The sequence below is a fragment of the Choristoneura fumiferana genome, chromosome 18, assembly GCF_025370935.1.
Source record: "Choristoneura fumiferana chromosome 18, NRCan_CFum_1, whole genome shotgun sequence".
NCBI lineage: Eukaryota > Metazoa > Arthropoda > Insecta > Lepidoptera > Tortricidae > Choristoneura > Choristoneura fumiferana.
Window position 1 is genome coordinate 12,895,968 of NC_133489.1, and position 26,816 is coordinate 12,922,783.

Consider the following 26,816-nt stretch of genomic DNA (forward strand, 5'->3'; position numbering starts at 1 on the left):
GACACCGTGAATTTTCAAGCGCACCGTGAGAAAGGCTCCTTATTTGAAAGCTAAAAATTCTTACCTAATTAAACATCCAATCATACAATAGCTCTAAATGAACGCGTCGTCATCATGATACTCTCGAGAGAAATTTAAAACAAAACTTCTGCCAATGTCTTGTTACGTTATTTGTTACGTAGATTATACCTACCCGTATACCAGTAATGGAATCTACTATACTCGTAAGTAATAGTGTTTGTTTTTTTGTTTAAAAGGTGTATTAGCACTTAGAGCGTTGAATGATTGAATTAGCAATTGATTGGCCGACACGACAAAAAGGAAAAGTGAATACAAAGTTATCTTTCGTGTTATCTTTGTGAGAGAATGGTACCTATCTACTTTCACTGTCTTTCAGTTCATCAACACCTCGGCCCAGACCGGGACGGGAAGCGGGTGGCAAATATTCTAATCAAGAGTTATGCTGTGGTTCGAGGGGCACTTACATGCAACCGACGTACCTATATCGAGAACAGCGAAGCCAACCCAATAGGCAAGTGTTACGGAATTACCTAATTCAATTAGAGCTGTTGAGTCGGCTTAGAAACGAAGGTAAGTTACGCCTCGTTAGTCGGGTGAGCAAGATCGCGAGGAAAAAGTGTTTTTCTTCTGATACCGAGAAAATGTATTTTGTTTGCAAGAACATCGTTCTTTGCTAGATAGGTATATTATATTGTTATAGGATCCGAACTTGTGACAATCTGTATTACAACTTTGCACGGAGAAAATGAAGTCCAGTCCACCTCTCGTCGGTTCGGGTTAAGGTGACATAGAGAAATGCGAAACTTTCATTGAGATTGTGCGCGGCACGGTGTCAAGTGCGATTATAAGCAACTTTGTGGCAGGGCGCGCGGTGAGAGCGCGGCCCGGTTGCGACCGGTCGGCCCCACCGCAGCGGCGCGCGCGCACACGCCGCTCTGCGCCGCCGACGTCGCGACGCTCGCTCGCAGCGCACCCGTGTGCGCTAGTCCGGACACCACACCACCGCGACTTCTTGGATTTTACATACACCCTTGCTAATGTGAGTTGAGCTTAAACTTTGGAAGAAGTGATTCGGGACGTTCGGTTGTTGAGTGTACATACGTTGTATTCGGACCAGTGAATAGGGTAAGTTGACTATATTATTTGTTATTGTAAACAGATGATAAACAAGTAGGCCGGGTGCGAGTTACTGCGGCTCGGGAAATAGGCTAAGGTCAGCGAGGCGAGTGCGGTAATGAGATTAGGGGCGGCTGCGGCGGTCGAGCGAGCCGCGATCCCTCACGTCCCGTGCCCGCCTCGCTGCGCCCGCGACACCGGCGCCCCCGCCCGCCGCACCTGTGCCTATAATATACGCCCGCAATCTCTCGTTTCCCAACGCGTTTTTCACTCCCATTTATGGGATCCTTGTTGCGCGACTTTACGGTATATGCCGGTTTTTATAGTTTTATTTAAGCGTTTTCTTGTAAATCTATTTGTACCTAAGTGTTATTTATTATTTTGCTTGTTACAACAATTTTGTAGGAAGGCGGTGGTTGATAGTAAATAATTGTATGACTATATTCCATTTATTTTAACATTTGAAACTTTACGGTAAAAAATGCACACTTTTTTAAAATTAAACAACGGAACTGTTTAAAATTGTGTGAACTTCTATAGTAAAAACATAATAAATAACGCTAATAAATGCACATGTAGGTATTTTTAGTCCATTTGTGTTCGAAATATCGAGAAACGTGTCTTACAATTTGATCGTTAGTTCAAATCTTAAATTAAACGGAGTATAGTGTTTACAAACTATATATCACATACCTAGTCACAATTACGAATAGGTATGCACGAACATTGATGATTGGTAAAATGATTCATTAATTACTTGGACAGTTTAGTTCTACGATAATTTGTAGCATTAAGTACTCGTAGGTACTACACACATGTGCACGGCACGAAATAAATCTGTTAGCATTGTTTTTGCAGCAGAAACTTAATAAGTAAGTGTTAAGTAGAAAGAAAAACGAACACGGGGCCCATCATGACGACCGGATGGCCAAGTGGTTAGAGAACCTGACTAAGAAGCTTGAAGTCCTGGGTTTGATTCCCGGCCGGGGCAGATATTTGTATGAATAATACGAATGTTTGTTCTCGGATCTTGGATGTTTAATATGTATTTATCTATATAAGTATGTTTATCCGTTGCCTAGTATCCATAGTACAAGCTTTAATTAGTTTGGGACTAGGTCAATTGGTGTCAAGTGTCCCCTGATATTTATTTGTTTTGGTTTTGTTTGCTGACATTTAATTTCTTTTGAATAAAAATCACAAAATAAAAATAAATGAACGCGATAATTAAAATTAAAATAAAGCAATGCAAAAACGAGTAAATGCTGTGAATAAAAAGAGATAGGCGATAAAGGGTGCGTTTCGTTTATTTATTACCTTCGCTTAGCAGAATGAATTTAAAAAGATGCGCAATTTTCATACAAGCACGAATTTTATTTTTCTCTTAGAATGTTGGCACAAACATTTTTTTTGAGCATATTGGGAATTAGGGACTATCAAAAATATGCATCTGAGTTTTACTTTTAACACTTTCAACCTATGACTCTGGAAATAATAAAAAAATATGGGTACACACTAGATAGTTAATAATTAAATTAAGTTACAAAACTATTCAGCCTGAGACGTATCAATCCGAGAGGATACCTTGCCTAGCAGTGGAACGAATGCGTGGTGGTGCGTATGATATTATTACGCTGAAAACCTCAGACACCCCAACTGATTTATTTTTATTTAGTTTTGCAGGTGGTAGGACCTTGTGCAAGGTCCGCCCGGATTGCTATCACTTTCTCCTATGACTGGAAATAACAGCAAAATTGCACACTGATAGTTTTTAATTCAAAAATACAGCCTGTGATATCTGGCACTTGAGGTATTCTATAGGCCTCTAGGTGGCAACGCATCTCAATACCCTGGTGTTGCAGTTGTTATTCAGTGGTATCTCTTACCATAATGAGACCCACTTGCTCGTTAATCCATCAAAAAAATGTCTAGAATTAATGCCCGTACAAATACCTTAATTATCAAAAAAATGCTAAGTCTAGAATTATACCTACCTACTTGGTTTCTAATTAATAAGCAGTTATGAGGATGAGATTTCTAATTATATACTCGTAATTTGTACTTGTCAGTTGCTCTTCGGCATTTTTTGTAGAAAATCGAAACTGACAGGAAGACGGCTAGTATTAAATTATCATTATTATTATTAAAAAGCCGTGGTGGCCTAGTGGTTGGCCTATCACCGCTCAAGCAGAGGTTCGTGGGTTCAAACCCCGGCCCGCACCTCTGAGTTTTTCAAAACATGAATGAAATCATGTGCGAAATTACATTTGAAATTTACCACGAGCTTTACGGTGAAGGAAAACATCGTGAGGAAACCTGCACATACCTGTGAAGTAATTCAATGGTATGTGTGAAGTTCCCAATCCGCACTGGGCCCGCGTGGGAACTACGGCCCAAGCCCTCCCATTCTGAGAGGAGGCCTGTGCCCAGCGGTGGGACGTATATATAGGCTGGGATGATGATTAAATTATCACTGCTTGTTATTGGCTAACAAAATTTTCGGGGGAGTAGCGTTTTGATATGTTATAAAAAATATGACATTTATTTGGTGTCAAAAAATTCTACGGTGTGGTAAGAATTTGCAACAAAAACAAAATTCAACGATACCGCATCCTCGTAAAGAATGTACTTTCTAAATCTGTGTCAAGGTAGCAAAAAAGGATGTCGGTGTAATGCGCACAATCGTAACAAGTGACGGACGTGTACCAAATGATTCATAATATTTTCACAACTTGCTATGAATGTTAAGATGCTAATTAAGTTTTTTTGTCATTTCAATTGTCTGGAAGATGTTTAATCCGGCTTTTATTATAATGATCCGCATAATGACGGCGGTTCCCACGATACGTTAAACATAGTTATTATCTAGTTGTCGATCGAGCCTAACTGCATGAGTAGCAAAAACTGTCGCGATGAATACTGGTACCACTTTGGTGGACTTTTTTAGGGTTCCAACTTTCCAAGGGTCCAAGCTTGAGGTCCCGGGTTCGATTCCCGTGTCGGGGCAGATATTTGTATGAAAAATACGAATGTTTGTTCTCGGGTCTTGGGTGTTTAATATGTATTTAAGTATGTATCCATATCTATATAATTATATTTATCCGTTGCTTAGTACGCATAACACAAGCTTTGCTAAGCTTATACTTTGGGACTAAGTCAATTGGTGTGAATTGTCTCGTGATATTTAATTAATTAATTTAATTTAATTTATTTCTTTAAGGGTGCCAACACGAAGGCTCTGCTGTCTGTCAGTTTTTATGCTTTAAACTGCCTCTATATAACAAGTAGACACTTAAGCACATATTACTTACTCGCTATAACAAGTAAATAACAACAATATTCGTATCAGAAATCCTCTCGTGTTGTGAGTATGTATGGCTGATAGTGTTTCATTTTATCTGGGCCTATATACGTCTCACTGCATAATACGAGTATATGCCTCCAGTCAGAATGAGAGGCATTGGGCCATAGCTCACGCGCGGTCCCAGCATGGATTAGGAACTAACTAACTTGACAGAACTTATTTACCACGACAGGATTAATTTCCTCTTTTCATTTAATAGTTTAAAACTAAAGGGACTTCCTACACAAAAGCGATTTTTCAGCGATTTTAATAACGGCAACTTGACGACGGCACAGCGTTCTCTCCGTGCGCTAACCCGGCTCGCACTTCGCCGGTTTTATAAAGAAGTGTGTAGTAGCCGTAATTAGTCAATAGCTTGTTAAGGTTCGAGTAGTGTTCCATGTTGTCTTGTTACTTTTGGTCGTTTTATATTACTGTCATGTTTCCATATCAAACATGTTTACATATATATATTATATAAGGTTCCAACAAATGAATCCCAGGCAGTTCTATACACTTTTACTTCAACTGTTTGTGGGTAGAAATGTTTTTTTACCAAAATAAATCACGAATATTTCAGCAGTTTATTCAGTTAGCCTGCCTCAAACAGCCTTGTTAATGTTTTTGAGGATTTTAATAGAATTAATTTAAGGTAAACGTCCGAGTAGGTACTCGACATATCAATGTCTAAAAGATGACACCGTACTATCACCTCCTCCCCTAGTGACATAAAATTAAAGATGTCAATAATTGGGACAGTGACGAGCACTCGTACGATTATTTAATTTATTTGTGTTTATCAAAAATTTTCATGAATTGTTCAATGTTAAAAAAGTATCATATCAAAGGTTTGACTATACTTCGAATAAAAAACTCCTATGAAAATATTCACCAGGGTGGTGTCTTTAGTTAAATTAAATTAAACAACTGCTTGTAAGTATTCTATTCTGGATAAATTTTAAAACAAATTAATTATACATGCTATTGTGACAACAATGCATAGATAGGTACCGATTATGATACAGGTATTACTGAGACTTCTTTGTGCAATAATAGCTTCAAGTTCGTACACTTATTAATAAATTTAATAAGAATAATACTTAATCTTTAACTTTTGCAAGTTTAAATCAATTTTACACCTGTTTATTGTAACTTAATTAAATTAGCACCATTTAATTAAGAGAATAAGTTGAATAATGCCTTCGTTTGTAGAAAATTAAACGCCTGGCCGTTTTTCATGCATAACGGTAAATATTTACAATGAAAATGATTACAATAACCCAATTTCAAAAATGATAGGGTACTTAAAGTTGTGACCACACTATAAATACCTTTTGTATCGTATTTATCGCCTTATCAGATCTTAAATATCTTTTAAGGGGCTGAACTAATACGATTATTGTGTCAACTGAATCGTGATCGCTTTGCCTGACCAGGAAAATAATTATCAATTACTTTGAGAACGTTCTACGATGAATCAAATGGTTCGACTGTACATACATACATCATACATGTATATACACTGTAACTATACATGTACATGCAGACGAATAGACAGACTATTCTAGACATAACAAAAACATTAAATTTAGTTAACTATATAGTAATATTCATATAACATTAATTGAAACTCAATTTTAATTCCCCAGTGAAGAAAGTTTGAATAACTAAACTTAACTATTTAAGTACAAAACTGATATTAGTGTTTAATGTAAGTACTAAACATGAAAAAATACAGTCAATCTAATTACCTTTCGGTTTGTAACGATTAAGATGTTGCCCTAAAGAATAAATGGCCTACAATCCATTCACGTCGTCTGCCGCAGTTGAGTCGCAGACGGCTTGTTTTTTGCCTGTTTATATGAGAAAACTCGTTAGCTAGCCAGTTGTCAAGACAGGCTTTTTGGTGTTTGCCTTTGGAATCGAGCTCATTGGCTCATTGGTCAGGCACGGATGCTCGTAGGATGTTAACCTCTCGAAGAATCGCACGATCCGCGCCGAGCTGCTGATGTCATGCAACCGCCCACTGCACCGCCACCTAGCTATCACTTAATGGCCATTTACATTTTAAAAATATCCGTAGAATATGTTTATTGATTTATTTTCTAAAGTCAACGATTGCTCAGTATTCAAATATGAATTTCGTTTTAGAAAACACTAACGACTTTAGGTAACCTACTTGCCAAACAATACCGTTTAAGAACGGTGCTATAACCCACTACGACTACATATATTTTTATGCTAAACGCGTCAAGTTAAATCATGTTTATATTGATTTGTTTTAAGAACGGAAGACGGAAAATAATCATTAAAAATACGGCACTTAAATTACATTCTTATCGTCCGTCGATTTATCATAGAGACGCGAAAATTTCGGTAATAAAAACTTTCTGTAGCTTTATATAATTTAATCGAATTTTAAGTCTAGTTTAGTAAGTCATCTATATTTTCGGTAAGTATGATATTACTTGTAGGATGAAGTGTAATCAGGAGTCCATGCCAGCCACTGTTGATGTTTTTATGTTTTAATAATTTATTTGCCAGGCTTGTGGGCGATATTGCGCTGCGGGAGACCAACTTATTAACTTTTCCGTTTTGCATTCCACCAAAACAGAATACTCAAGTTTTATATTACTTTAAGTATGATTAAGATAAGTTTTTGTTTCTACAAAATAATGTCACTTTAGGGAGGTCTATACTTCTCTGAGCTCGTGACGGATGATTCTTTAAAACTGTGCATGCAACACAGAATCGCTTCATTATACGTAATGAAGCGATTTCAATATTGACAGTGTGGAAAAACTCATCTACTCTAAAAGCTCAAAAAAAATCATTTAATTTCCATCGTATGGTTTCACATATTTTTTATAAAATTAAGTATGTAAACTAGGTAACTAGCAGATTGATATGAATGTAAGAGACAGTAAAAAATGCACAAAATCTTCCCGATAATGAAACAGCAAATAAAAGAGACTTTCTGTTTTTTAAATAAAATTAACTAAGGGAATGAAATAGTGCTTGAAAGTTTTTATTAACATATTTAATCACTTTAGAAAACAATTTTTTCCTATTTATGAGAAGATGGACACAAGAGACCGAAAAGATAGAGTTGTTTTGAGAAAAGGGTCGACGATCAAAGCCCACCTTTGCGCCACTACCGTGACCTCAGACCCGTAGTACAACGACCAAACACAATAAGGAACAAAACGATAAAAATGCTGAAAGGTTATCGCAGTCGGGATCACTTGTTATTCCTCTGTGCTCGCTGTTTTTGGCGACACATCTCGATAGCGTCTGGACCACTCGCCTCGAGGCGGGTTCTCACTAAGATAAGATATTATCTAACTTATTTCAATTTTGTCGGAGATAAATGCGGAGGAGGGCGCAGCGTGATGAGATGAACCGAGAGACGCTGACATATCGCTGTTGTGGTTGTGGCTTATGACGCGCCGACTCGCCGAGCCGCTATGTAAATGTCGAATGCCGATGGAGTCATAGGTTCGAGAGTCAATGTGATTATCATGGCGAATTCATATAGAAAATCACGTTTTTACATAATTTTAACGGGTGTTAGAGAAGATGAGGTTACGAATTCGCGCATCATACTTAAAATATATTTAGGCGCTTTCTAAATACGAAACCATAGCTACTGATTTCTAAAGCAACTTCTTTAAATACAGTACCTTCGAAGCGCTTGTATAGGTACTTTCAGGGCCTTAACTGAGTTTACCACAGGCTTACAACTAGAGCAGGCCGTATTCGGTTAAGCGCTGCAATGAATACTCAACACGAACTAAAGCAATAAATAAGCAAAGCAATCAGTTAGCGGCGAGCAAGTTCCACGAGCTGTTACCATATCACGGGTTTGCACAAGCGCGAGGATCGCCTAATTAGATGTAGGTAGCGATGGGCTACTGGTACCACGAATATTGTACGAGTATTGCACGCTTTTTATGCACCCACCGTGGAAGGTGAAATAGCTAAACGTTGCGCACCAACGCCGCCGCCGCCGCGGCTGCAGGTTAATTGTTAGAAAGCTCGTAAGTTTTCGAATAGACGGTTATTCAATTTTCTTACAACGAATCTCGGTTACAATGATATTCTATCTTAAGACAAGTTCAATATCCTTCAAAGTATTTCATGCCAATTCTATAGGCACTTGTTTAGATGGTTATAGCATCAGCTAAGCCTTTTCTTATAAGCATCTGACTAAGACTGTTTTAATGAGCTAAGCGACTACAATTAGATTTCTGGACAATGATGATAATGAGCAAATCTTTGTGATAAAGTTTGTTTGTCTGATAAAGTTAAGTGGAATGATAATGAAGCACAGCTCGTGATTGCATTGTTGATAAACAAGTTTTGCGTGAGAAATACGTGCTCGTAGGTATAAGTGCAATTGGTAGATTTAGTTTTAATTTAAATTTCGTTCAACGTATGTTTTAGGAAATTTCAGTGTATGATACAATTAATTTTAAAATTGTTGAATTATCAGACCGTCAAATAAGATGGTGTGGACCTCATTTCGCTCTTCTGCCATATTCTAAACGTTACCTTTATAAACTGCAAACGCATCCACATCTTTTGTTTTGACCTCATATTAAAATAAGATAAGAAACAATAGATGTTACATTTCACCTAGATGTGCAACACCTGTGTAATTGGCAATCTTTAAAATGATGCGTCTATGTAGGTACTGCGGCTCGTGGCTCGCGGCGCTCCCGTGCTGAATATGCATGATGTGAACGTGACGGCACCGCAGCGGCAGGGCCGGCACCGGTGTCCACGGCCGGTGCAATAAAGTACACTTTATGGCAGCTAGGTCCAATAATCAAATTTGGAGATTATTGGAAAAAATAATTGGGTATAGAATCCTCGGAGAAAAACGAATACCCCATTTGTTTGCGCGTTTTGGGAGACGCATAATGTACCTATTAAACTTTTTCAGCTTTTATGTCGCTTAGTTAATGGGTCTATAAAGATTCTTAATAAAGGTGTCCAACAATAAACAGTTTCTTTTTCCATGTAGATACATAGAACATTTACTGTGTCTTGGTCCGTAGTTTATGTATCCGCGCAGGTTTTATTTTATAGCTGTAAAGCCTCAACATTTACATTTTGTTCATTCTGATGCAAATTAAATGTCAATAAAATGGTTTCCGGCTCATATAATTTACGTTTATGATACTTTATCCATTTAGTTTTCTAGAGTTCTAGTTTAGTTTCGACGTAGGCGTTATGTATCGGTGAACTCTTGAGAGTTGAATGAAATACAGACCGGCGATAAAAAATAATATTTATGTCTGTATTCCAGGTTAATGGGCAAAGATTGCACTGGCATCGCAAACAATCTTCTACATACGATTGAAAGTAGGTAACTCGTCTCAAATTGTAAAACACTTCATGTACGAGTACGAAGCCGAGGTACCGAGTACTAAAGATTCAATTATGAGATATGGTAGAACAATACCACATGTGATAGCGCAATGTTTCTTTGTGCACGATAAGGGTGCTCGTGACAAGCTGACTCGGTTTTGCTCTCAATTGGTGAATCGTATGCAAACGAAGATTTATCACGAACCTCACGTACAGTATGTATGGAAACTAATTTGTATTTTCATACGTGAGTTTTTTTCTTGGCACGGACGGAAGAACATTTTTTATATACCAATGTTTATTTTATTAATATGTTAACGTCCTAGCTAAATTCATGCCAATAGCAGTTCAGAGAGGTAATGCTGCCAGTGTCTTGGGGTCAATGCCTGTGGCAGAAAATCTGGACGACCTTTTTACTTTGTAATTTTAGTTCAGTTTATATATAGTTTTATTTTTGTAATTGTTTTTTATATTAGTCAAGGAAATATTTATTTTAAAACTGGATAAAAGCAAACACTAGTAAAATAAAATAATGTGTAACCGTAAAAAAAATATTCTGAAACGATATAATTGGATTATTTTATACAATCAACGTCCAGGTGAAGAAATATAGGTAGGTAGAAGTTGATAATTGTTGATCTGTGTAATCTGTTTTCTTAAACTTTTCAACTAATGCTTAACGTTTCTCAATATAGCTTGTTATTTTTATTTTTATACAATAAGGTTTACATCACCATAGGTATGCAACTATACATATATATACAATGTAATTACATAACACCATATTTTGCCAGTCTTATTACACAATATTTATCAGAAGAATAGCATTCGCTTAGATACAAAATAGGTAGGTATATTTTCACTTTTGTACCCAGTTATGAAGGCAACGGCTATAGGTACGGGCTCAACCCATCGAAGCGATTTAATAGATGGTTTATTTTGTCATGGTTCAACATATCCCCATTAATCATCATTAGATGCCATGGTAGGTAGATAGTGCCTTCATTTATTGTGGAAGGCGTGTCGTTATTGATATGAGTACCGGTACAAATAAGATTAAATTTTGTTATTTGAAAGGCATACAGGTTTTTATTAAAATTTCGCTGACTTATTTTTGATATTTATCGGGAAATTGCGAATAGCCGTGAGAATTGCTGGCCCTTTGGAGCGGGACCCGGGAGTAACGGGCCGGGCCGGGCCGCCAGCCCCGGGCAATATGTTAATGCGCCGGTTCTCCAAGAACGGTGGCTGAGCTGCGCCCGCGTCGCTCCGCACACCGCGCGCCGCCGGTGCTACTAACCCACATCTCGCGCGCTGATGAGACTGTTTGTGGTCAACGCATTCCCAAACATGCTCGTTATACTTTCGTATCGATCGACGAAAGTTTTAAGTGATGACATGTGGGAAGTAGGTACTATAGTTACTTATTAGTAAAACCCGTCACGACACTTTTATGTTTCGAAATTGATCATATGAATTGTTTATTGAGCGATTAAATAAAGAGTTTCATCACTTTCATAATATACTATTATGCAAATGTTTGTAAATTATTAATGAATAACAAATTAAAAAATGGCAGCTATATTGATAAACATGTCGAAGTTAAATCGTTTGGCCGTAGGGATTATTTGGTAGAGTATATTATATACATTCGTATAACGGAGATCATTACCGAGCTCAGCTCGTAGCGTTCAAGTGCACCAACAGTGAAAGAGAGAGGTTCGCTGTGCCAGTCCTCGCGTGCCATCCGTCGCGAGCGCAACTCCAACCATTATTGCATTTTTGTTACGTAACCTCATGAATATTTTTTGCCTGCAGATTCGAGTCCGAAAGCGGTGTTCGAAAACTCGCCGTCGCGCGTTGCACGCGGCATGGCGGCGGACGCGGCCGTCGAGGACTTTGTAACCATAGTACCAGTGGGCGAGAGTCGGCCCGCGGCCCGAGAATCCACCTTCGTCACTGTGCTCACGGTGGGCGCCGCGGCTGGAGCTGCCGAAGTCGTGGTGCGCAGGCCGCGCGGGGCGCGCCTCGGGCTTGGACTCAAGTTCGAAGGAGGGTCAGCTGCAGCGGAAAAGGTCAGAAGGTTACTCGTACAATCATGTGCAGAAGACAGCCCTGCAGCGAATGCTATTGCACCTTGGGGAAAACTAATACCAGGCGATGAGATACTTGCTATCGATGACGTTTCAGTAGCAGAGTTGACTAGAATAGATTGTGTTCGTAGACTAAAAGATTCTGATGAAAAACTAACGTTACTTGTACGGCACTTTGAGTTTACAGATGAACCTGAAAAAGATAAAGCAATGACAGACTCTGTAGTACCAGTTAAACAAACAACAGAATTAACACGGCCCACTACTTTGCCACCACCAGTGCCGCCTAGAAAATTGGGTAAGAAAAATTCTTTTAAAGATAAACAAACTCTACAGACAGTTGGTGAACAAAATGGGTTTTTATGTAGTGAAGGCCACAATGTACATGACAAAGAAAATCCTGTTAATGGAATACAAAACGGAGTAGGTTCTAATTTGACGAAATTATCGAGAAAATCGTCTTTTGATAGCCACATACTTCGCCAAGGTAAAGAAGGTATAGCCTATCTGAAGAGAGGCTCACCAGAAGAAGCCAGACGCCTTGTGCGCAGACTGTCCGATGGCAAGACAATGCCTCCGGAGGCTGAAGTGTACATAGACTTGCTATCAACAGAATGGGAACGATGCTTAGCACTCGCAGATGCAGAATCAGATGATACTGGAAGCTCAATTTCCACAGTAGTAGACCGTCTGGGTTCTATGGCGAATTCTGTTGAAAATAGTATTCCTTCTACGCCCACGATGCAGCAAAAAACAATAGATATACAAAAAGTTTTAAATTGTATTGAAAACATAGATTCTAACATTTTGAATGATATATCAAGTACACGATTTTTGGAAAAGGGTAAAATGGATATTAAAGAAGAGTCCAAATTTTTTGAAAAGAATGTTGTTACAAGAGTATCTAGTACTCTTGAGACTAAGAAGCAACTTAGTAAGCTCTCTGAAGATTTAGTTCATCCTCTTAAAAAACTTCCGTCAAATGATAAAAATAATAATAATACTATTTTAAATAATATTTTTAACTTGGAAGTCTGCGAAAATAGCAAAATAGTAACAGATAAAGTTGAAAGCCAAGTGGAAGCAGTTACAGACAAACCTAAACCAATGCCACGGAGTACAAGGATTGAGCGGTCTGTTAGTGAGAAAAAACCTAGACCAAGTCCTATTGCGGAAACATCACCACCACATGTACCAGAACCCCTTCTCACACCAACAAAGAAAAACTGCATCGAGACTTGGTTGCAACGTTCTGAAGCAGAGATGAAGAATAAGCCACCTGAAAAGGTTGAAGAAACAGCAGCACCCGAAGCACTCCCTCGGCTGATTGACTTTGTCACTAAGCCCCATTACAAAGACTGTGGAAGTGAAACCAGCACACTGACCTTGCCGCGACCCACCACAGCACCGCCGCCACCACCGCCGCCGCCCATCGATCCTCGGGAAGACGGATCCGGTGCTTCTCTCGACACCATTGGAGATTTCGACGAGCCGGCCGACGTCACTAGTAACGCGTAAGTAAAGTACTGTTCTATACAGGACAGGTGCCTAAAGTTTCTGTAGTGTAATTTAAATATCCTTAGAAAAATAATATCCATGAAGTGGGGATGCTTTTCTAGCGAACAATAAACCTAAGAGTACGATAAATGTAGCGTCAAAAGATTTGCTCCGGTGTATCTGTCATCGGCTCTGCTTGCTTGTTAAATAAATACGAGCCATTCAGACATAAACCTGCCTATTCGTCCTCGTGAATTGCCCGGTCTGCCTCATAAAATGTTCCTCGTTCAGATTTAACTGTACATGCCTATACAATACAATATAAGAACTATGTCTATTTATGTAATGAAGTTGGTTATAAGATAAAGCAAAACGTGTAAATTAATTTATCTTACTAGCCAAGAAACACAGATTGTCCTTGAAATCCGCAATTTAGCTTGGCCGTTTATTATTGTATTTACGCATACAGAGACATGAATTTAGTTACCTTGGAGTTTTGGTCATATTGCAATTGCAACGTATCCGCATTGCAACAGTGAAGTCGTGGTCACAATTAGACTCAACATAGTTGTCGTGTAGTTATTTAGCATACTCGTACGTTTAGGTGGCTTAGTCGTATATTTCCTGCATATGAAAATAAATTTGAGAGAAAATCGTAAAAGTTTGAGACCATGTATTTTAATTCTCACTGATTATAATTAATACGTAGACATTGTAAATAGCTAGAGAAACCTCAGTACCAATGCTGTAAAACACCAATAAATAAACATTGCTAAAGAACACAGGTTATTATGTTTGTTTAGCAAGTCGTTGTTGTGGAAACAGTGTTTGCAGGTACAAACTAATCTCTTCACCCGCTGTTCCCCTCCATTTCCACTAATTATCCATACTGTCGTGCACAAAGGGGTTTGCAGGTCGGTAGTTCTTCGATTCGATGGTCTTAAATCGATTGCAAACTTGTATTGCTCGTTGTAAAAATATGTAGATATAAGTAGGTACTAAATGGGCCACGCAAGCCGAGTTCATTAGCCGACGTAAGCAAGACACTACAGAAATCGAAGTACCTATTCGAAAGTTTCCCGAGCAGCTATAGCTCAGTTGAGGGACACTATCACAGGCTAATAAAAAATAATCAAATAGGCTACTACGAGGTCGTCAAAACGCAGCAGTACGTTTCCCACGAGAGAAATTTCTTTTTAGCTGCAATGCGCGAAGTAGTGAGCAAAGGAAAGTAGCTTTTCACCCTGGGCGAAGTAATCGCTGGTTGCGATGGAAACTGTCCGTTTACTAAGCCTGATCACTATACGTACAAGTGCATTTAACTCTCGCGAAGTGCAAATTGCAATTTCTTTGTATTTCTATTCATCAACAATTCTAACATTATTTTAGTTTTCTAACAGTTGCTGAGTTGCATACGACATCATGGGGTAAACGCGAATGTAGATACTTTTAAACCAAAGAGACGTTTAATTCGGTTCTGTGCAGTCAAGGTCATCAAATGCGAATTAAAAAGATATTTTTTTTTTTATTCGACTGGATGGCAAACGAACAAGTGGGTCTCCTGATGGTAAGAGATCACCACCGCCCATAGACACTGCAACACCTGGGTATTGCAGATGCGTTGCCAACCTAGAGGCCAAAGAAGGAATACCTCAAGTGCCAGTTATTTCACCGGCTGTCTTACTCTCCACGCCGAAACACAACAGTGCAAGCAGTGCTGCTTCACGGCAGGATTAGCGAGCAAGATGGTGGTAGCAATCCGGGCGGACCTTGCACAAGGTCCTACCACCTGCAAAAAACTATACTAAACTATACTTTACGTACCGAAATAGGTTAAATATTAATAAACAATGGTTTTACCTCATATCTCGATAAATTAAAGTTCAGGTATCCACCCACCTAAATAAAGATTTAAGTCTAAATTTTATACTACCTTTTTTCAATTAAGTCATTCCAAAACCTTTCGTCACAAGGATAATCAATCACGAAGAGTCCGTTCATCTTATAACGATAATGAGATTAGACTCGCAGAATACATTAGTATTCTCGGATCGGATATTAATCCGATCGCAGCAGATTCATAGTAACTTCGGTGCTCTTCAAAAAGCTGTGTATTAAATTTAGGTCGCTTTGCATCTGTGTCGATACGCACGATCTCGTCGTCATTAGTAAGTGGGACTTATGGACATATGTGACCGCCTTATTTGTATTTCGAACTAATGCTGGACGCTGGACACTACGTTTGTTACAAATAAGAACAGTTAGGAAATTTAAGCAAAAAATTAAAAATGTATGAGTCACACTGGGTCAGTCAAACAGCAGTCAGTCGACTTAAATTCGTCGTATTGAAAATTTTCAGAAAATTCCAGTCCCGGTGTCTGTCTGTCGGTATCCAAATTTTAAAAGTTAATTTTGTCCAATTTTTAGTGGTCGAATTAACATGAAATTTGGTACAGTATACCAATGTATTGGTATGTAGGTTGAATGACAGTGCAAGTAAGTACAATGAGCTAAAAGCTTGCATTAAGTAATTATTTTTACTACCTAATAAAAAGTTTTCCATTTTTAAAATCTATGAATGCAGTTTTTTTATTGATACTAAAATCGATGATATGATTATTTCAAACATATCTTTTCTGTTCTACAGTTCTGTTTCTGTTTTACAGTTTGGCGTACTGTAAATATATTGTTATGTATGTGCTAATATAATTAAATAAATAAATAAAAAAACATGTCCCAAAAAATATACTATTGAGATCACAAAGCTAGTTACTTGTATTTTGCAGGAGATTATTTTTATAAGTTTTTAATTTTATCAGTTTATTATAGGTACTTGACAAATAATACACTGAATCCCAAAATAACAAGCGATACATAAAGCAGGTACACAAAGATAAAATTACAAGTTAAACAATAGGTGACGTTGTCGCTTCAGAGAAGCCTTTTCGCTTTCATTATTTTATTTTTTATAACACGAGACGCTCATAATACCTGGATATTTATATGTAAAGTAAAGTGATTTCTATCCTTCGGGTAAGTACCGTATAAGTATAGCGAGTGTGCCCGCTCATGCACGATTGGTGATAATTTACCACCATATAAAAATAAATAAATAAATATCTGGGACACTTCACACCAATTACCTAGTCCCAAACTTAGCAAAGCTTGTACTATGGATACTAGGCAACGGAGAAACATAATTATATAGATAAATACATACTTAAATATATATTGAACATCCAAGACCCGAGAACAAACATTCGTATTATTCTTAAAAATGTCTGCCACGGCCGGGAATCGAACCCAGAACCTCAAGCTTCTTGGTCAGGTTCTCTAACCACTTGGCCGTCCGGTCGTCATGATGGGCCCCGTGTTCGTTTTTCTGCCTACTTTCATAGCCAAAATGTACGGACATTAAAGAGACCAACATTGGGATGTTGTAATGAAGAAGCTAAAAGAACACTTATCTAATAAGTTTCTGCTGCAAAAACAATGCTCACAGATTTATTTAGTGCCGTGCACATGTGTGTAGTACCTACATAATGCTACAAATTATCGTAGAACTAAACTGTCCAAGTAATTAATGAATCATTTTACCTATCATCAGTGTTCGTGCATACCTATTCGTAATAGTTATTTGTTTGCCCACGAAGCATGAAAATAGACAAGATATTTTCAAGCCAGTTGTGTAATTGCTAGCTATGAGATGGAAAGCGATCTCTTCATAGGAAATAAAAAGAAAATTATGCTTGAATTTTTTTTAGATCCACACTAAGCGCAAGGTGTCAGGTGATCTTGGATAGTATCAGAGCAAAATTGTTACGTGCAATTTTAGTAGAAAAGTTAAGACGGTACATTGACCCGTTATTATTAAATTTTCATCGATCGCGGGCTAATCAGCGATGCAACAATACTTTCATTGTTTCCTCCGCAAACAATACTTTTGCCAGTTGCACAGGAACAAAGACCGTAAAGAAAGAAATGTAATATTTTATTCGGAACAGTGACACACATGGAAAGTTTTCTCTATTTTCATGCAAACTAGAGGCAACAATGGCGGCCCGCGGGGCGACGCAGCACCCGGCGTCGCGCCCTAACTCACTCTAGAAATGCACCCCTATATTACCTAAATATTTATCTATAGATATACTTATGTGTTCAACTTTAACAATTTATTGATCTACTTCAAAAGTCTTGAAGTGAAATTGATTGCAAGATTTCCAAGTTCGAGTAGACCCTAGAACTTGAATAATTAGTGGAGACTTTGGATAAAGTACCCAATTATAAGCAAATTCGAAAATTCAGTCTGAGTGACTGGGTCAGAGAGGGTTGTGAAATTTAGGTCAGCATAATGTAGATTGAGCTATATTAGATGGCTGGCTGGATTGATTGAAATAATTTATTTTAGTATTTGTAGTTTTATAATTAAAATCTACAGCTTTACTTTTCTGCTAAGCAATGAGTATCACAACGACTATGCTTGCTAAGTCCACAAATTAAGAAAGTCATGCGAGTTTTAGGTTTTTGTTTCAGTTTTCTTAAAATTCTGTCGCCATATTAAGACATTATGTGATATGAGAAGTTAAGTTTCATTTTGAGTATACGCCTAGTACATCACCAAGGTATACACGTACTACGAGTATATTGATATTTTATATAAATCTTCATTATTCTACAGATTATTTAAGCATACCTATAGTCCGTTATGGAGTAGGTACATTCTAGGGATTGATGATTAGGCACCTAAAGTTTATTAAAAAAATCACCATGTTGCTCCAAGCCGATTGATTTCAGACCAGTGTAAAAAAAATGGTGGGTGTCGCTGACTCACAAGTGTCAAAAAAAAGTTTGAAATATTTGATATCAAAAATGACCAAGTTAATATTGACCTAGCGACGTCTTGTGTTTTGCGAATTTATTCCTCTTCATTCCATTAATCTGTCATCTCCCAGGATAACAGGATAAAAGGAATTTGGGCACAAATTTGTGCCTCTGGGAGAGGACAGGTTAACAACATACGTTAATCACAAAAAAAAAACGGACCAATTGTTTTCAAGATATTTAGAAAAGTAAAAAAACTTTCAAGTGACATTGCAAGGAAACTGTCAATAATTATGAGATAAAACTTGGCAGATTCATAACTAGCATTATCATCATCATTACCAATACATAGGATATATTCATTGACTAATAACGTCAGGGGCATATTTTGTTCCCTTACACGGGTATAGCCGTTATTTATGTTGTTAATTTATTTGGCTCTAATCTTGGCAGCTAAATTTGACCCACTTTCAATGGTTGGATTGACTTGAAATTTAGTGCGGAAATGTAGCTTAGAGTTAGATGACAATGCAAGTACAAGTCAACAAAAAAATTGTTGTTATAAACTAAATTTATATCAAAAACATATTTAATGATATGCAAACAATAATTAACTTTAGGGTAGGAGACCACATTATTCGGCTGATGTAACTATAGTAGCTATAGTAATTTTATTTGCTGAAGTATCCTAGCAGATTTACAAATAGGCCTCATTTGAATAATATTGCGTTCTGGGCGTGAAGAATAGAATAGGGACGAATTTATTATCGAAAGTATCCCGACAGTAGAGTGCGCGAGGTCCTTTATCAAAATGCTTCTTTGTCACATAAAGGGAGCTAATAAAATGCTAATACTGTGTCACGTGGATATTTTCGATAAAATGTTTTATATATTTGGTAAATAATCGCATCGTTCTTCTTCTTCATCTTCTAGACATTTAGGTCCTTAGTGAAACCAGGTATTTAAGTATTGTGTTGTTTTTGCTTCTGAATACTTACTCCACGAACAGAATGGTCACGGGTTTAGATAATGAAATAGAAAGTCAATTGTTTGATCGCTCTCTGAACGTTTCACGTGTACAGCTAATTCATTCATTTATTTAAGAGTGAATTTAACATATAAAAGAAAATTTTACTAAATATATACAAAATTTCAAGTTAATCCGACCACTGAAAGTACATCAAAATCATTTAGCAAGATGAAGCAAAGAAACAAATAAATGTAAACGTACGAGCGCTGTCCCAATAGTTGCCATATTGAATTTTATGTCATTAGCAGTAGAGGTGATAGCAGGGTGTCATCTATTGGACATTAGCGTGTCGCACACTCGGACGTTTACTTTATCTCCAATATAAAGTAAAAAAAAAACTTAAGAGAGTGATATGTTGTGCTGTAAGAAATTCCAAGTTAAACCATGGAAGAAATTTCCAATGCAATTTAATAGAATTCATTATAGGTACCTTACTTACAATAGTACTGAATCACTGTTTGATTAAGAGGCTGTTATTTCAGCACCAACTGCTTCGAGTTAAACCAATCGGAGTAATTATTTATACTTAGGTAACTTTATAGTTTGTAATTCCAATCAGTTACAGTTACTCTGAGCTAGCATTTGCAATTAAATACCGATGACCTCATTTAATCCTGGCTTATATTTTTTTGGCTCACTTTCGATTGAGGTGACAGTTATTGATATATTCTGTAAAAAAAACACCTTTTTTAATGGCTATCTTTTGATTGAGTTGACTTAAAAGTTTTTTTATCGCTGCTTAATGGGCTAGCAGGCTTGAAATATTAATGTTTATTTAATTTACGCGTTCCTGAAAAAAAGGGACTTGACAGACCGACAGACGAACAACAAAGTGATCCTATAAGGGTTCTGTTTTTTTTGTAGGCCTCTTTCACTCTAACAATTATTTAGGGTTTCGTACCTAAAAGATTTTTTTTATCAGGAACTCGCGTGTTACAAGTTAAATATTCAGGCCTGCAAGCAGATGTGAAAGATTCAGTTTTTTATTTACGTGATCAAAAGAAACAATGTTTTGAAAGTGTATCTTAACATAGAGCCCATAAGAGAAACCTAGATACGTACGTATAGGGTGCTGTCCGTCAACACAAATAAAGGAAAACTTTTTATTTACGTTCTATCTTTTTTATTTATTTTTAAGTTTTTTTTCTTTTCAATTTAAACGGCACCCTCACTTGTCCGACCCACACTTGGCATATTTTTTTTTCAAACTTAAAGCCTCCTGAAATAGCGATAAGTAAGCTCAATAATGAATGCAAAGTACACTTGTAACAACCAGTTTAATTGTAATTGTAAACTTCTACAGCCGGCTTAAGTTTTACCAAGCTTGTTCGTGAATAGTAAATCGGAAGCTAAACAGAGAATGCGGCACCGGCATTTCTAATTGCCACTGTGTTACACCCACAGACCAAGTAACTGTAAATATACAACTTCGGTTTGGCTCTACACCCAATGACTTTACGTATTCAAAATTTGGCCCCATTGCTTTTGAATATTCATTGAGTAGATATTTCTATTTTTATCTTACAAATTGGACTGTTTTTGATTATATTATTTAACATATATACTCTAGTATATACCTACATACTCTAGTCTAGTAATTAATTAATGTAGGTACCTACTATGTGACGTGAAGACTATAAAATTACAGTTGAATTGAGAATCACATTATTTTTTAAAGCTATTTAAAAATATGGTAAATTGCAATAATGAGAATAATATTTTTAAGTATGAAAGAAACATTTTTGTATTTAAGTAATTTGTATAGTAAATTATTCAAGTAAATCATCAATCAATGTCATTGGTCCAAATACGTGTTCCTCTTTAAACTTTGATTTTTATGGACTTTAAGATATATGCAGGATAGCTGCAGGTGGTAGGACCTTGTGCAAGGTCCGCCCGGATTGCTACCACCATCTTGCTCGCTAATCCTGCCGTGAAGCAGCAGTGCTTCCATTGTTGTGTTTCGGCGTGGAGAGTAAGACAGCCGGTGAAATTACTGGCACGTGAGGTATCCCATCTTAGGCCTCTAGGTTGGCAACGCGTCTGCAATACCCCTGGTGTTGCAGATGTTTATGGGCGGTGGTGAGCTCTTAACATCAGGAGACCCACTTGCTCGTTTGCCATCCAGTCGTATAAAAAAAAAAAAATGCAAAACAGCTTAAGTGGAGTAAATATTGTAAACTACTCAGTAAAAAGCACCCACCCACGCGAATCAGGGCTACATCTAAGTAAGATGCGTTGTAAAAAGTGGACCAAAGCCGCAATCAAAATTAGAGAGCAATTAAATTTATTTTTGAGGGAACTTTAACGATAAAGAAAGATGATATAATTTGAAAGCCGTCTCGAATCGCGTAACCAGTGATAAATAAGTATTAGTGAAAAAAAGAGCTAAAAGAGAAATTGTGATTTGTTTCCCAGTGCATGTACTCGTAACAAGAAACTGCCTTGACGATCCCAAACAAATAACTGTATATTTACGCAGGAGTTAATTATTTTCTACATTACTTGCAATCGAGTTTTCGTGAAAATAAACCGAAAAATATAAATTCAATTCCATTTCCCATGTTTCATTGAATTGTCACGATACGTTAATGAACTTTGCGTTCAACATAATTAAGCGTCATTCTCCGAATTCGGGTCTAACACAACATCGCTACAATGTTCTCTCCGATACAATCAAAGAAGCAGTAATGTTCACGACTCGACCTACATTCGCGAGAGAGAAAACATGACCAATAACGAATACGGGGCACTATGATATGGACTTTCAGTGCTTTCGATTGATCATCGCGTAATGCATAGGTACTGAGTGTAATTGACAGTTAGTGTATACAATGTTGACTTGCCCCAGAATGCGTTGGGGCGTGGTAGTTGCATGTAATCTATTAGTCCGCGGTTTTGTTTCAAATCAATGTGCAAGTCACTCACTGCGGACAGGCCGGCGACAGCCTCAGTTCGAGGTCACACATGTAGTCTGTAACGGACCATCCTTTTGGTAATAGTGCTTTATTCTATGAGCATTCGTGTAACGCCGATTAGTCGTTCTCCGGTCAAAAGAGGCTCCACGGCTGGTGTCTATCTAGTTGCATTGCGTGTGGAAAACGCTGTCATCTTCATTGACATCGCTTGGCATTTATAATGACAACCTGTTTAATGAATGCGCTGCACAATACAATATTTCTCTTGTTAAAATTTTGTTCATTCAAATCATGTCTGAGTTGAAAACATTGCATCTCTATTGAATACAAGGTAACTGTCGAGGACGTAAGTTGTTGTTCAGTTAGAATAAAAAATAATAATATTTATTAGTGACTTATTTCAGTTCAGGTTGTTAAATGCGTATAATGACCGATGTACCTTAGTAGGTTTTACTCGGAGAAAATAGGTACTTATTTTATGTAATTTTACTGAGTGCATCGTTTAGAGAAGGTTCGAAGAAAGTGTGGCACTACCATCTACTTAACTTTTTGAGAATACTTCTTTGTTTATTTTTCATTTTTATTTATTGTATGTACAGTCAACGTCATAAACAGAGCCCGTACTTTTGTTGGCGATGACATCAGTTTGACGTCACGCTGCATATAGGTGATTCCAATTAGTATTGTCATAATTAATGATTTTTCAACCTGTCAAAGAATCCGTACAAGATGTTTTAGTAATTTTCGGGAATTCACACGGGAATTTTGCAAAATCCCGGAATTTCATTTCAACTGCTGTATCTAGTGGGTATGGGTCCCACTGAAAAACAGCGTTGCGGCTTGCCGTAACATTATGCTGAGTGGGGTCCACTTTATACTATTCGATGTTATTTTTATTTTTTTCCATGTAATGTATTTTTATGTGTATCGAATATGTGTAAATAAATGTCTCTCTCTCTCTCTAATGACTTACGCGTGATATATATGCAATTCATGCTTCGCACGCGTAAGTCATTAGATACAGCATTTAAATTGAAATTCCGGGATTTTGCAAGATTCCCGTGGGAATTCCCGAAAATTACTAAGACGTCCTGTACTGATTATTTGACAGGTTGACAAATAATTAATTACGACAATACTAAATTGGAATTATCCTATATGCAGCGTGACGTCAAATTGATGTCATCGGCATCAAAAGTACGCCGGGCCCTGGCCATAAGTAAATGATCATTTTTGTACCTTGTCACTTTAACGTCATGTTTGAAAAGCCATACGAAATCATTTAACGACTGAAAGCGACAAGGTACAAAAGTGATCACTTATTTATGACGTTGACTGTACTATGAATATATATATTTTTTGTATAACAGTTTATTTTTAATACCTAGGTCTATTTTTTATGAGTTTATGTACCTACTTATTATAAATTATAATATTTAAAGCTTACTTTGTAGGTCCCTTACTAAAGGCTTCTCCATCCTATTACAGATTAACTGGTAGATATCCCTTAAAGGGGAAATTGACCTTTGTACTATTTTATTTTTATATTTCCTTTATTTCTTTACATATACATATAAATACATACCTACATACAATTTTTTTATTGGGCAAGCAAAATTACCTACTTAGCACCATAAGGTGCTACGAGACATATGTATACGTGTATATAGATACACCCTATACATATATGTACTTGGTCAAATTTCTTAGATACAATTATTTACGACATTAAACTAGACAAATTAAAAAAAAACAGTACGAACTAATTTCAGACTGTAATTGAATTATCACCCAAACTACATATTTGTACGTGTACGTACTAAATTTCAAGTCGATCCAGTACTTAGATTAAACTCGACTTGCAAGATTTGCAAACAAACCTTGCAAGTTAAATAAAAGCTTGTCCTACGAAAAGCTGTCGCTTGTTTAATTTAATGCGCAGCATACTAATCGTTTGTATGTAATGCTGTTGTGAAGTAGGTTAGTTCATCTGTTGTCTCTTGTGGCGGCGTCCGGCGCCCGGACCGACGCGGGCGCAGGCTGTTGGCTGCGGCCGCGCAGACTAACGGTACATTCGCCGCATCATCGGCCCTGCAATCAGGGTTGCCAATGGAAACCCTGGTCATAGTATAAGAGTACTTACAGTCGATGAAACTAAATCGAAATCGTATGCCTGAGTGAATATAATTGATTGCGAAAAGGTTCCATCCTGGTACGCGCTTTACTTTCGTCTACTGAACGCTGTGCCCTGGTTTTGCTTGAAACCAAACATTGGTAGAAGTTGTAAGAAGCTTATGACTATTAAAATGTTAGGTATCTTACTTATAAAACTAAAAAATGATGTGATTTACCATTATAATTAGGTAGGTACGGTCCGGCTAGATTCGAGCTTTTCGGAAGATCTTTTTCAAGAGTGTGTGCGATCTCGGACGCGGGACGGTTATAATCGTGAGCTGAACCGTTTAATTTTTAATTTGATAAATCATGGCTCACGACAGCTATTAAAATGGGAACATTCGTTCCCAACGAACATATTATTATAAACAAACAACCTCCCTCTAACCCTAATCGCATTTTTAATAAAAAAAAATATTCATTTCGTCATGGGTAATAAATGCAAAGTAAGTGAGTTACTTACCCTTTTCCTGTAAACGGCTGGATGTTTTTAAGAAAATTTTGAACTGTTATAGTTTTTTTGTAACCTGGAAACACAGAATACTTTTTATTCCGGAAAATTGCTCAGTTCTCGTGGGATAGCGATAAAAAATTTGCAGATGGAGTCACAGGCAACGGCTTGCACTCGTATTATAAATGCAAAAGTATGAGTGTCTATTGAGTGTGAACGCTTGTTAATCTTTCACACTAAAACAGCTGGATAAATTAAGTGGAAATTTGGTGCTATCTAGGTATGTATCTATGTATAGATAGTTAACTGGATCTCGGGAGTAACACAAGGGATAAGTTTACTTCCAATTCCCATGGGATCGAGATGTACTCCTGTATAATTTCGAATTGTACCTACTGTACAGGTTTTGGTTCCTACGGGTATTATATTAAAATACGCTTTCCAAACGTTATATCTGTAATCGCATGAATTTATGAACAATATATTTAAAAACTCCTAGAGCTTGCAGACCGATATTGATTTGAACTTGACACCACCTCTTCCTGAGAAAAAGGGTCTAGACACTAACAGACAGATAGATGGACAACGAAAGTGACCTTATACGGGTTTATTTTTTTCTTTAAAAGAGAGAAAAAAAAAACAGTTTTAGTCATCACCAGATAGGAGGTAACCCTACGCCGCAGACGCCGTCTCCGCAATCCAATACATCTAATACTGTTATTAAATTTATGTGTGTACCTTGTCGTACTTTCTCTCAGGTGTGATGGCAATCGTCGACATCGATCACGGCGATTATATTATCGAGGTTCCCTTTCTGCTAGGCTTAGCTTAAATAATTTAACGCCCACATCTATAGCCGTCATTGATGACCATTTAGATATCTAATGAAACAAACTACTTAGCTTAATAATGTTTACGATGGAATGATGGCTTTTACTTATTTAATCACTGGGCTAGTTGAACCGAATAGTCTTAAAGAGCAAGGTTTACTTACCTACTTAATCAGCGAATGTGTTTTATAACACCGGCCAGCGGTGGTGTAGCTCTTGATTTGAAAGTTAATCTAAAAACTTATTTGTGGGCTGATACGAGTGCGTATTGAGTTACAATCAACTGTCAAACTGAAGATCAAATTTCAACGAAGAAATGCACGATTAACTTGGTTATGTAATGTAATACTAGAAATTTAAAAAAACTCTCCTACTGCTCTATGCCATAAGTCTGGAATGTCAACTTTTCTTTGATTGATATTAAATTTCAAATTCTAAAAATAATCTAAGGATGTACAGTCGAGATCATAAACTTGTGAGCTAAAATTTGTTCAAAAATATCCTAACACGCTTCTACGCCGTTAACAATAGAGTCGTGTTCAGATATTTTTGATAAAATTTTTGCTCACAAGTTTACGAACTCGACTGTAAGCACGTGAAGGTCTGACGAGACATACATATAACTTTGTTGAAATAACAACGAATGTATCTGTATTTTTCCTTTAAATAATCGTTTAAGATAACTATTCCGTTTTCATGAACATGAAGAAGAAAATAAATATACATGCTGTTGAAGCCACAAAAATATACAGCCACATATAAACGATCAATATTGCAATAGAGTCGTGGTCTTCAAAGTTATCTAAATATTTAAAGTAGCGACAATTTTGTTTATATTTTGTGTTCAATTACTTTATTTGTCACCAGACATAGTTTGCATAAAAGCGAGGAGCTGCGTCGCCCCGCTTAGTTAGTATTCATAGTTGGTCCCTTCTTAAGCGTCAATTGATTGGCCAATTTGAGCCAGCTCAGCTGTGGCACCAGTTTTATAATGACAGTGCCTTATTAACCGAATGAATACATAATGAAAAAAGTAAGTTTAGCTCTCAAAAGTGAAAAGGAAAAAATTATATAGGTTAAGTATTTAAGTCTTTTATATATACTCAGCGGCACAAAATTTGGCCCATTTTACTTATATTATATTT

The 26,816-nt window shown here is 37.1% G+C and overlaps 1 protein-coding gene across 1 annotated transcript in view; it reads left to right on the top strand.

Moving 5' to 3' along the window:
* The first annotated feature begins 888 nt into the window (after positions 1 to 888).
* Positions 889 to 26,816, top strand: part of LOC141437574 (uncharacterized) — a 53,535-nt gene continuing 27,607 nt past the window's right edge. Inside the window, exons 1-2 of the mRNA XM_074101005.1 lie at positions 889 to 1,146; positions 11,675 to 13,463. Coding sequence (XP_073957106.1) covers positions 11,728 to 13,463 — 1,736 coding nt within the window. The 5' untranslated portion in view covers positions 889 to 1,146; positions 11,675 to 11,727. The remainder of the gene's footprint in view (positions 1,147 to 11,674; positions 13,464 to 26,816) is intronic.